The sequence below is a fragment of the Balearica regulorum genome, chromosome 9, assembly GCF_011004875.1.
Source record: "Balearica regulorum gibbericeps isolate bBalReg1 chromosome 9, bBalReg1.pri, whole genome shotgun sequence".
Classification (NCBI taxonomy): Eukaryota; Metazoa; Chordata; class Aves; order Gruiformes; family Gruidae; genus Balearica; species Balearica regulorum.
In genome coordinates, this window is record NC_046192.1 from 22,795,478 (window position 1) to 22,808,253 (window position 12,776).

The following is a 12,776-nucleotide window of genomic DNA, read 5'->3' on the forward strand; positions in this document are numbered from 1 at the left end:
CTGTGATTAATTCAGCAGAGAGCTGTTGTGGTGCCTTCCACAAGCTGGAGTATCTCCATTTTCCACAGATGGCTATTATGAGCGCCATTCCTATAGCAGGGAGATAAACATTAGTGCCATCTTTTTTGCACACCTTGAGTTTTTAGACTAACCTTCCCTGTGGCTCATTGCCTTGTGAATCGCTGCTTGTGGAGAAGGCTTTGTCAAGACCACGCTCCCTCTTCCAGGCAACAATAGCTGCAAAAAGCAAATGTTTTGAGAGCAGCTGTGGCACCAGCACCTTGTGGACATAATTACATACCACCACAGAGTCAGGCAGCATGGTCCAACCAAGCCTTCCATCAATTTCATAATACGAGAAGCAAAAATTGAGTATTTCCTATATAAATACCTATGTCAAAGGAAGTTCATCTGAAGTAGTCTATCCACTGGTAGAACACATTAGAAAAGCATAGGCAGCTTTCTTAGAGGCATTGCTGCAAGGGCAGCCCTGGGAGCACCGTAGGGTTAGGAGCTTTGGATGTGCTCCCTGTTGTGACCCTTAGATAGCTGCAGAAAGACTAGGGCGCAGCCACATTTCTGCCTACCCTTCCTCCTCCAACATTGTCTCTTTTTACAGGTTGGTCTTGAGGTCCAAGAAGCCATCAATGTATAACCAAATGTAATCCCTTGCTTTAGGGAGCACAGAGACTGCAATTCCTGGCCATCCACTGGAATGAAAGGGGCAGAAAGTGGAACTTTATAGTTTTCCCTAGGCCCTCTCACCAAGAAAAGCTGTGCAAGGACCAGACACAGCTTAACACCATGAGAGTCCTCAAGGGAGAGCATGTGAAAGGCTAAATATTTATTTTTAGCACCAATTTTCTGGAGCTAAAAATCAGGCTCATAAATTATCTATCCTCATCATCAGCACAGGTCTTCTAGAAACTTCCTGGGAGTACACTAGGTCCTGGGCAGTGCTGGGTTTAACCTCAGCTGGTAACTGAGCACCAGATGGCCACTCGCTCACCCCTCCCTCTCCAAGGGGATGGGGAGGAGAATGGGAAAAAAACTTGTGGGCTGAGATAAAGACAGTTCAGTATGATAACAAAGGAAGAGAATAATAATAATAATTAATAAGAGTGATGCACAAATGCAATTGCTCACCATCTGTGGGAGGAAAAACCCAATCCCCAGTCTGTTTCTGAGCAGCGATCCCACCTCCCAGCTAGCTTCCCCAGTTATATCCGGGCCATGACGTTCTATGGTCGGGAATATCCCTTGGGCCAGCCTGGGTCAGCTGTCCTGGCTGTGCTCTCCCAGCTTCTTGTGCACCTGGCAGGGCATGGGAAGCTGGAAAGTCCTTGACTTAGCATAGACACTACAACTACCCAACAACAGCTAAAAACAGCAGTGCATTATCAACGTTATTCTCGTACTAAATCCAAATCACAGCACTATACCAGTTACTAGAAAGAAAATTAACTCTATCGCAGCCAAAACCAGGGCAGACAACAAAGATGACAGTCACTGATGCCCCAAAGCCTGAGTGTGAGATGCTGACTTTACTCTCTAGAAATATTCTTTAACTGCTAATAACAAAATAGTTTCCTAAATATGGCCTAGTCATTTACCTTGCAAAAAAAAAAAAAAAAAAGAAGGAAAAAAAGGCCCTGATAATCAGCAGTTTTTCTCTCCCCATAGTCCCATCACTATATTTTTAGGCTGCAAAGCCAAGAAATTGATTTTTCTTTTCTTCCACTGATACTTATTGTCTTTTATGGCTGCAGAAGATTTTTAGACCAGGAATGTGAAGCTTACAGATGGCTCAAATCTGGCCTGTGAGATAGAGTGGGAATCTGTTATAATGATCCATTTGGACATGCTCCCATTTTTTGATCACTGAATTTGAATCTATTAATCTTCTAGACGTTTCCAGCATGCCCATCGCCATGAAATAAAGCTGAGGAACTGCACAGCTATTTGTCTATAAGGATTCGCGTCCCTGTTCTTCTTGCCTGAACCGCTGTTACATATCTGGCTTATAAAGTACTTTTTTCCTCAAAGGAATACTACAAGTTGACCACAAAACAATATATTTCCTCATTCATGTCTGTGTATGACAGCAAAATCCCTATTCCAGAAAGGACAGGCCATATTTTCCAATCATTTTGGTGCCAAAGCAGATCAGTCAATTTCTAATTAACTCTAATTGGCTTCCTCACATGCTATTAGATTATTTACCTGGAGGTGACAGGTGCTCAAAAGCATCAAATATTTTCTCCATACTTTGTAAATGTTAAGCAGTATAGTTGATTAAAAATAATAATCACCTATCACTTGTCACTTACAATCAAAAGCTTCATTGACCCAAAGACATGCAAACCGCATGTTTTACAATCACTGTAAAATGGTGACAAGGTCCATGTAGTAGATTCCTTGGTAGGTAACACAAGAAGAAAAAAACAATAGAAAAAGTAGGGGAAAAAAAAAGAAAAAAAGACTTGGGACAGCCTTGGAGGAGGCACTAGCCCATCTTGAAAGACATGGGCTCAGACTTCTGCTCAACAGTCACCATCACGCATGGCTCAGGGCACGTCACCGCTGGCTGGAGCCGTAAAGGGCTTCTCAAAGCTGGGCAGCTAGAAGCCTTTAGGTGCCTGAACCCCACAGCTCCCTGCACGTCTCACAGCCACCGTGATACCAATGACAGATAAACACACAGGGGCGATGCTGCCTCACCTCTCCCAATGTAAAGCAGTGCCCTAGAGCCCACTGGAAGTGGAGTTTCTTTTATGTTCGGGGCCTTAAGAAATTGGAGGTATTCATCCTCCCAGCTGCCATCTGCTCCTGGAAGGTATCGTGCAGGAACAGGGAGGGCAGAGCAATTCAGGTTTAATTTGTGGCTCTGGGCGCTTCCTGGCTAGAGCCAATGCAGCGCAAAAATGCTACGGACAGTCGGCTTAATTTATAGCATGGAAATTAGGCAGGTTATGAGAAGGTTCAAACACCAAACGCAGCTAACGCAGGTGAGCAGCAGTCACAGAAGATGTGCTGTTAATGTTTTTTTCCCCTATCTGAAATGTCTTTAAATTATACTGCTGCATACCTACATAGATCCTGCAGAGGAGAGACAGAGATGCAGGCTGAAATGGGCACCGAATTGGAAAGCGTTCATGGACTGATTTGAGAGTAACTTTATCCATGAGGACAGTTTAGAGAAAATGTGTTATTAAAGTACTTTATTTCCATTTAGGGATTCACACAGGCATACACAGACAGTAGGTGGTGACAGCTGCTACCAGAACCATTTGTTATCTTACTCCTGTTCAGCTTTTGACAGTGTAAAATGAATATAAATGCTGAAAAGCTTTACAGAGGTGAACCAAACAATAAGAAGTAAGGGGGAATGAATTCTAGTTAGGTTACTTTAGGGAAGAGCTTTATTTCTGTTTATTCCTGAGGCACAGATATGGGCTGTGTTTCTAGTGCTGACTATACTGCTGAGAGGATTCGTGGTGGAGTTTACCAAATCCACACCATTCTGAGGTGGGGAGAGAGGGGAGAGCTGGCCTTGCGGCTAACTTTGATATCATACCCAGAAATGGCATGAAAATAAGGCTTCCGCAAATTATTGCTTTTCCCTAATAATCCTGTCCATCAAAATGGAGTGAACCTTTCACATAGTTTGCCTTAATAAAAGTGCTGGTGAGATATCTCTGTGTTTGGACTTAGCAGTAGCAAATCTCTTGGCATCAAAGGGATTAAATTAGTTGGCCTGAAATTATATTGCTTTTTCCAAGCAATCATGACAGCTCTCAAAATCTTGCTACAATACAGTCACATCACACCAGCTGACAGTTGCCTCCAAAAAAACATTCATTTTGGCCAGCTCTTCCTGTGAACACTATCAACAGACTGGTGCTCCTGCTTCAAAATCCAAGAGGCATCTTCAACGACAATCCAAGCAAGAGGAGGTACTGGTATCAGTTTTGACTTTTGTCTGATTGTTTGGTTTTCACACGGAATATTTGCACCATCCCTGGTCTGGTTTCATCTTGGATGGACTCACAGTGGAGGACTGGCAAATTTTGTATCACAAAGCAATCTATAAAGGAGATTTCAGTATGTTGTACTGAAAAATATAAAGTTCCTTGGAAACTACTGTAGTATATTGATTCCGCAATATATGTTTCATTAGAGAGCTTTGGGGTTGTTGGAGGGGTTTTTGTGCCCTTTTTTTTTATTTTTGACTACTCCTCTCACCCTGGCAGTACTGATAACAGGAACAGTCCATAAAATAGGGATCGGTAACAAGAGGCACAGATTTATAGCATCGCACACAGATTAAACTGAAGTCAAATGGATGATATTTTCCTAAAACCTTTGTTCCTGATTTAATGCTTCCAAAGCACATTATTTACAATATGAGAAAGACCCCTAAGTTTGCACTGAGGGGAGGTAAAGCCTTTATCTGAAGTTGGGCCAACAAACGGGAATGACTTCAGCTTAGGAGTGCTGCAGGGAACGTTGTTAGCTTCTGTGGGAGGGAAAGATTCACGTCAAGTTTATTTTTATAAAGCAATATCTACCTAGAAATGAGCACAAACTCTATCCTCTGAATTTTGTGGGCCTTTGAAATCTCGTTTTACAGAGAGCTCTTGTCTCCAAAACCAGTGACAGATAAGCAAAGCCTGTCAGCCTTCGGGGAGCACAACATTTAGGTTTGAACTTCTCTAACATTCTGCCCCACCCGGTCACCACCCTTCCACGTACCTCTGGTTCCTGCAAAAAGGCTGGGTTTAGCCAAAGGAGGAATTTAGGCCTAGTCATAGACAGAGCTTAAGATAAACCCAATGGAAATGGGGGAGAGCAGGCTGAATCCCACCCCACCAGACCCCACGGTGAGGGCAAGCTGCCTGCTAAGTTCACCTGGTAAATACTCACTAGATCCATGCTTTTCTGGCAAATGGTGGTTTTCAGAATAGAAATAGGGATCATTTCTCATAAGTTAGCATATCTGAGGTATACTTGATGCTCAGCCAGTACTGCGTAACCAATAATATGCCCAAGATAGCAAATGTGTCCTGCACACACATTACTATCACAGAATCCAGTGCTAACTCTGCACAGAGCTGCTAATATGCCAAAAATATCATACGTACATATAATTTGAATTATCCATTGCAGAGCAGACTGCAGGAAGCCTAGTAAATTTAGTTCTTCTTAGCTGACATCTGCATTTATATTTAGTAGTGAATTATATATATTCAATGTTTTCTAGCAAGTTATTTACACAAATCTCATTAACAATAAAGACAGGGGTTTTATATACAATTCCTGTTCTGCTGACTGGAATTGCATACCAAGATGTCAGTATGACTTTGAATAGAAGCTGGAAAGTTATGCTGCATGAAATGATATCATTGAGAAAAAAAATCCTCTCTCTTTTTATTCTCCATACTGACTTTTTTTTTTTCTTCTCACCACTGAGACAAAATCACCATTAACTGGTTCTTTGTTACACTGCTTTCCTGCAGTATTTTTGATAGTGCCTAATAGTTGTAAGGACTGGAATACAGCGCAATATACAAAAAGGAGGTTTTTTCAGCCCTCTGAGGCTTGCGATCAAGGTTTTGAAAGTTATTTTCAGAAGTAGCCTTCCTTAGCAGACATTTTCTGGGATGCAGTCAGTGTTCGACTTGCCAGGTGCCTGATGTGCAATGCAGCGACGTTACCAGGCTGATTACTTGGATGGCTCTGAAGTGAAGGCATCTGGTTAGGACTGCTGGCTAGTCAGAAGACAAGACACTAATTAAATATTTCTTGTCTTTTCAGGTTTGTCCCTCTGATTAGCCACTCTAAAAATCACTTCAGGGAAAACCACAAAGTTATCTTTAAAATGGAGAGGCATGATTAAACATTCCTCTGCTAACAAAAAAAAAAAAATTAAAAAGCAAAGCAATCAGGTCCAGCAAGTCTAGCAGGTTATTGCTGTATTCAAACTAACTCTTCACCCTGTCACTCTGGCAGAGGGAAGCACGAGCTATCCGGAAATTGCCAAAGAATCTCATTGACACACACCATTTGATCAAGTTTACTTGTTTTCCCAAGCTAAATTTGCTATCAGATACATATCTATATCCACACACATAGATGGATATCTATTGGGCATCTTATTCTTTAAGGCAAACCATATTCTGGAATGTTACATACACCAGACCTATAGTAGAGATTAGTAAACTGTTACCATTACTAGTTTCTTACACTTGAACATTTCACCTTGTTTTCAGTGAAAACAATTCCAACATGCCAATGTACAGAGCACCAGAGCTCTAATTTTATTCTTCCAAGTAACATGGATGCTGACTAGAAAGCTACCTTAACGATCAGCATTTCCACTGGTCTTTTACCAAAGCCATAGTGGGTTTGGGGGGGATCTTTTCCCCTCTTTCTTATTAGCCAATGCCTGGGAGGTCTTTACTCATAAAATTTCCTTGCTTGCTACTGGCAAAATTAAAGCTTTAATACCACAACAAGATCTATGCTAAGTTCACGGTGTCACAGACTTGTTCTGTGACCTTTGACAAAGTACTTTATCACAAGCATTTATACGACTGTGGTTTCAGCAATATATTTATAGGGTCCTACACATTGCAAGAGAAACCTCCTTCATCAGTGAAAGTGTAACATAATTAGCGTCAGTTCACCACTAACGTAAAAATTGCAGGTAATGCTTTCATTTCTTATATTTCATCTTCAGTTCTTCTATTTCATAATCTAAAAGTCCTTGTGGTCTCCTAAAGGATGCATGCTATTGTACACAAAACCTGCACGACAGCCTCCAGTTGTAACAAGGGCCCCTATGAAAATATAAATATCCTTTGGCAGGATTTTTTAAATTAAATAGTATTTCTGGAAAAATACTTCTATCTCCTGACAGGGGTACTCTCAGGTAGACTAAGTCTGAAAGCAAAAAATACTGTTAGATTTGCTAGCTATGGCAAAGGACATAGTATAGCACATTGCAGGTTTTTAACCCCAGATTGGCTGTAAAGCTTCAAATGTTTAAGTTGTTTGCTTTGATTTCATAGCCTCTATAACCTTTAAGTTATTGGCAAGATTTCTGCAGACCAAAAGCTCAAAAGTCTTATGTCGGAGGTACCCCCAAATTTCTCTGTTTGGAATTAAAATAAAATTCTGTAACGTTCTCTGGGAAAAGAAACCCTCAATGATATATAACATATATAACTGCTCTCCAAGCCCACATCTATATTTGAATGTCCTTGTGACAAGACCTTAAGGTATTCAGAGGAGTGAGATGGAGCCGCTTTTACCTTTTGCTTAAAGCGCTCCAAAAACACCAACAGCCCTTTTGATCTTCAAAGGTAGCGTTATCGGACTGCAGACTACAGCAGGATAAAGAAAACGCAGTTCTGCTACGTGAAACACGGAAATTGCAAACAAATCTCCTCCCTGCTCATTATGTCTGTGCATGGCGCAGCCTTTCTTCTTCCCTTGCTCTCAGTCCAGCAGGGTTGCCCAAAGTTACAACAATCTGTAGCTACAGAGGCTCCTTTGGATCCCTAGGAAGTTCTTCTTTTTCTCTTCCCCTTTGAAACTCAGATGTGAGTCTTTCTACAACTCTTCTCCACATCCCCACTTGTGCTGCGAAATCCCAGCTCGCTGTCTCCTTCCTGCCTAACTCCTCCCCTGGGAACTTCCCAAATGAGCTCGCTCAGGTGCTTTCTGGCACCGTCTTTGCCTCACCCCCCAAAAACCCTCAGTCAGGCTCAATATTTGGTGGCAGACAGGACAATGCAAGGAAACGGTCCTTCTCCTGCTGCATAGCTAAGTCCTTTTATCAGAAAGGCCAGCAAAATACAGTGAAGGGTGATGGAACACGCACAAAATCTCCATCAGAGCTTAAAAAAACCAGTGATGTGCGTTTCGGGCAGTGCTGAGACAGTTCATCCAACAGAAACCTCTTCCCGTGGTGTCTATATTGCTACCAAAAAAGTCCCTTATGCCAGTGAGTACATTTAATTGTGCATCTCACTAATACCAGACACTAGGTCCTATTTTGTATATTCACAACTTTTCTGCTTAGTACAGAGGAGCCATTTCTGTAAAATTAAGTTGAATCTTACTTTTGGTGCGTGCTGCTGCTGTTTGTACAGAACTAGCATTGAGGGGTCTCTCTCAAATGCATTGTTCTACTGCAGAAATGCTAAGCAAAAAAATCAGGAGAGAGTCTGGGACATGGAAAGTATACAGCCTAGATGGTCACAAACACAGGCACATACCTTTAAAATATTATTCTGATTTTTTGAGATTAAAGATGGAGTTGTTATTCATTTCCTTGAACTCTTACTCTGAGATGTCTTAGAGAAGATTTGGCAGAACCCAATCTTCACCGTATTTAAACATATTTTCTGAATCCTTATCTGTTCAGATATGGTTTACAGAGACTCATGTCTTGGTTTTTGTCACAGATAACTGAGGGGTTACACAGGTCTAAACATAATTCTTCATATCAGCAGTAAGACTCGAGGAAACTCTGAATTGCGGCACTTTATACTGAAGGGATCCCTAAATGATTCTTCTCACAATCATTCAAGAACTTGAAAGTCCAGGGAGTAGCCTCAAATCTCTCATTCCCATAAATTTAACAGAGGTCACAGCATGGCCAATTCAGCTGAAAAGTGTTATTACAGAAAAACTTGATGATACTTTTATGTTCACTGATGTGAACATAATTCTCTGGGTCTTTTAGCTACATATAGCATGCCTTATCCATAGAGACACTTCAGCAGATATATATACGGTACCATGAGCAAAGTTAAAAGTGATGAATTCTCTGATTTATAACTTCTACTGATAACAAGATGATAGAAAATCTTAAATGTATGGGTTTTATTATATACACTGTGTAACTTCGCTCAGCAGAGGAGGGATGCGAAAGAAAAAAAATACATTTATTACACCTGAACTAGGAGGACACTTTGTTGAATGACCCTTGTTGCCTGTAAAGAATTGAGCCGATCTCTAACCAATGCACAAAAATCTTAAAGACAGGGTTAGCTTTGTAGGTGCTAAGTGTGGATGTGAGTCTATAATCCTTCTTGCTTTTAGGGATCACACACGGGAAGATGCATATATAGAAGCGCTTTTTTTTCCTTGACAGATTTAATCTTCTAAAGAGATCTCAAATTGCTGAGTTGACATTGCACCTCCTAAAGATCAACCACTGGATTTTAACTATGTGGACGCAAGAAACTAATTATTATAAGTAAACTCATTAGCGATGAGGAGCTAGACAAACAGGCCAGATCCTCCTCTTTCCATTGTAAAGCTCTGGTGACTGGCAAAACTGGCTCAAGTGAGAGTCCCTTGGTTATACCCCATTTAAAGCAGAGGCTGCGTTCATCCACGTTAGGCTGCAGCTCAGTGCCGTAAGGGTCCTCAGCACTGGTCTGCTTGTGATCCGAGAGTTTAAGCACACAGCCTAGATAAATATTAATTTGTTAATCGTTATTAGAAATCTACTTTTCAAGCTGATTCACAGTGAAGTCACTTAGTCAGATGAAATCACTGCACACTAAACAATCCTGTTAGGGATGTTTATCCAAGCAAAGGACATTCAATTGCATTTTCATTAGTAGCGCTATATGGTTATTGTCCTTACAGACAGGACTCTTAGATTTCATCTATTTGCTTACAGTCGAATTTTCTTAAGAACTAAAAGCTAATTTTTACTACTTTTTGGCATTACAAAATCAGGGTGCCTGTAGATTAATAAAACAGATTTGAGGACTGAAAGTATCACAGCTCTGTCAGTGCTGAGGACTCTGAAATTTTAAGGAGTTGTGGGTTATCTAATTCTAATGATGCACATTATTGAACAGAACATTATTTAATGAGAAAGCCACTGGCTGTGATGAACACCAGGCAATTTATCAGGGAGAGTATTTTTTAAAAAAACAGAAAATATGATGTTTCTCCCTGCCAAATTCTATATGGCTCAAGAAGATGGGAAAGACAGTTGATCTCATTCTCTTTACTTTTTATAGCAGTTTTCTGGAAGGACAAGTCCTCCCATAAAACAAGGGGGAGAGTTTCCAGTTTCCTTGCCTTGTACCACTCTCTGCTGTCCTACCCGTGGGACAAAGGCAGCAGAGCCCAAGGCAGAGTTCACCACTGGCTTGTTGAAACAAGTAAATAGCTGTCTGAGACTCCTCCTTCAGCCACAAATTTTGGGAGCCTGAAGCTGAGCCTTTATTTTTGAAAATGGGGAAAAATATAGTTTCTTTCCTAACAGTGCTTTTTAGTTTTTAGCTTATTATCTGTGCTCTTTACTATCTCTTTCAGGAAGACGACACTGCATTTTATATTATGTTCACATGTATTTGTACTGATTTTTGTAGTGCTAACTCTGGTTAAAGTCAGGGTATATTTTACTTAGAAGTGAGTTTTCTCCATTTATCAGTTACAAAAAAAAAGCATTTCTAGCTAACAAAAGGTGTATTATAACATTAGTAAATAACATTTTTGTTTATCGTACAGCTTTGCAGTAAAGGTGCTGCTCTAGACAATCCCTTTAAGTCATCTCCAGAAGATGTTTCCAGTATTGCCAGTTTTATTGAGACAAAGCTTGTAACCTGCTACTTAAAACTGAAGAAGCCTGATGATGCTCTGAATCATGCGCACAGGTAAAAATAAATATTGATTAGATACACTGCTAAGACTGAAATCAAAAATTAAACAAAGACTAAAAAAAGGTCCAGTGCAGAAAGACTCAGTCTAATAATGAGAAAAGAGGAATCAATAAAACACAGCTTACACATGGCACTGTGTTTAGGTTGGACCAATTCTCAAAATTTAAGACACAATAGCCACCTATACATTTACTGCTTGGATAATGCAGTAGGGAAGGATGCGCAGGTGAGTCACGTGCATAGTTCAGGGCACCCTTGAGATTGAAGGCAGACAAATATAAACATGCTCAGCCTTCTATGACAGTAATGATGTTATAAGCTCTTGATCTTTTTCAAGCCAGATTAGGTCAGGGATGGCTTCAAATTATTTTCATTACATAATTCCTCATGGGCTCACTTGTGATCCACATCAAAGACCAGCACCACCAGCAACGCATAAAGAAGCCAGAAACAAAACTTGCACATGGTGGAGATGAAATTCCTATCAGTTTCAGATGAGTGAGGATTTTGCTGGGTTTGTGCTGCCTTTAATTATCATTCAGGCATAACAATAGTTTCTGTTAGCCACGTGCATGTCCTGCCAGCAACACTTCATTACCACGATCTCTGTTCACTTTTCCCTTGCACGAGATGTAGCAGGACGGACACTGCAAGTAGCACAGGACAAGGATTTTTTCATACAATCATCTCGAATGTAACTACAAAAAGAGTAGTTACAACAAAAGAGGAGGCACATGCTTGCACCTAACGCACAGGAGACTGTGGTGAAGAATAATGCATTGGTGTAGAAATGTGATGCCATCGTGGCAGCAGGTTCACTCGGCTACATGCATGTCATGGGAAGTCTGAGAATCCTGACTTGATGACAAGGTCTTCACCTCCTGTCCCCCATCCCTTTCCCAAGGGGGAAAGTTCCAAGTACCACCTGGGTTGGGGGCCTGAATGCCCACGAGTGGGTAGAGAGCAGGCAGAGAACATCTAATGGGCACACAAACCATGGTCCTTTCAGGTGGAGTATTCTGTTAGGTGAGCCAAAGCATAGGAAGTGGGGAAGACCGAGATTCCCGTTAAAAGTAAAAACCCAACAACAACAAAAATGCACTCCTCATGCAAACTAAAAACCAAACGCATTTTTTCCATGGCTTCTCAAAGACCATGTTAGAAAAGAAAGATATAAAGTTTGACTTCGAGCTTTTGGAAAAATGATAACAATAGCTCTCTTATTCCAACTGTGATTTCCAAGAACACTAAAATAAGGAAGCTATTTGAACAGCATAAATATAACTAGAACAGGAAATACTTTTCTTTATCTCCTTTAAATTATCTTGATTTCAAAACAGTAAGATGTCTTGACCCCAGCAGTATAGAAACCAAAGCCTATTCAGACATGCTTTGATTTCAATTGTCTTAAAACAGAAACCATGACCTACAGAAACCCATGACCTACAGAGCAAATAAATGCAGTTAGATTGAGATAACTGGAAAACTGAAGTAGGGAAAAAATCTTCACTCTTCTTCCTTATATATAACAATTTGTTAGCTCCTTTAGTTACATAGCACAAGAAAAGTGGCAATCAGTACTGCCTATTTTCAATACAATTCATTTAATAACTCACAGAATGGGAATAAGTCTACTGACCATGGTTGTCATATTTTAAAATGCAGGACCTCATACAAGAGTATACCAGTTAAAAAAAAATATTCTGAGGCATAATTAACATAAAGATAAAACTTGAAATATAATCAATAGCTATATTTTTCAAAAAGAACAAATAAATTACTCCAAGCTCTCCTACTAAAAATAGCTTACTGCTATCAGTGAACTAGTGCATACAGAATTTTTATTCCCATTGAGTTTTTGTGTCATCACCACATTGTAATGGTTTGCTGGTAATCCTTTGGCATTAATCATGAATCCAAATTAAAATATTCATTTCTGCATTTATTTGCATTTACTGAACTATTCTTTCTTTAATTTCATGTAAATTTCACAGCTCCTGCATTCATTTCTGAAGCCTTATTAACCAAAAATCAGCTTTAATATTCTCACACATAGTTGTATCAAATATATAGAAGTGG

The 12,776-nt window shown here is 40.2% G+C and overlaps 1 protein-coding gene across 1 annotated transcript in view; it reads left to right on the forward strand.

Moving 5' to 3' along the window:
* The window catches only part of SPATA16 (spermatogenesis associated 16), a 79,462-nt gene that overhangs the window by 4,640 nt on the left and 62,046 nt on the right, over nt 1–12,776 (forward strand). Inside the window, exon 2 of the mRNA XM_075761542.1 lies at nt 10,546–10,691. Coding sequence (XP_075617657.1) covers nt 10,546–10,691 — 146 coding nt within the window. The remainder of the gene's footprint in view (nt 1–10,545; nt 10,692–12,776) is intronic.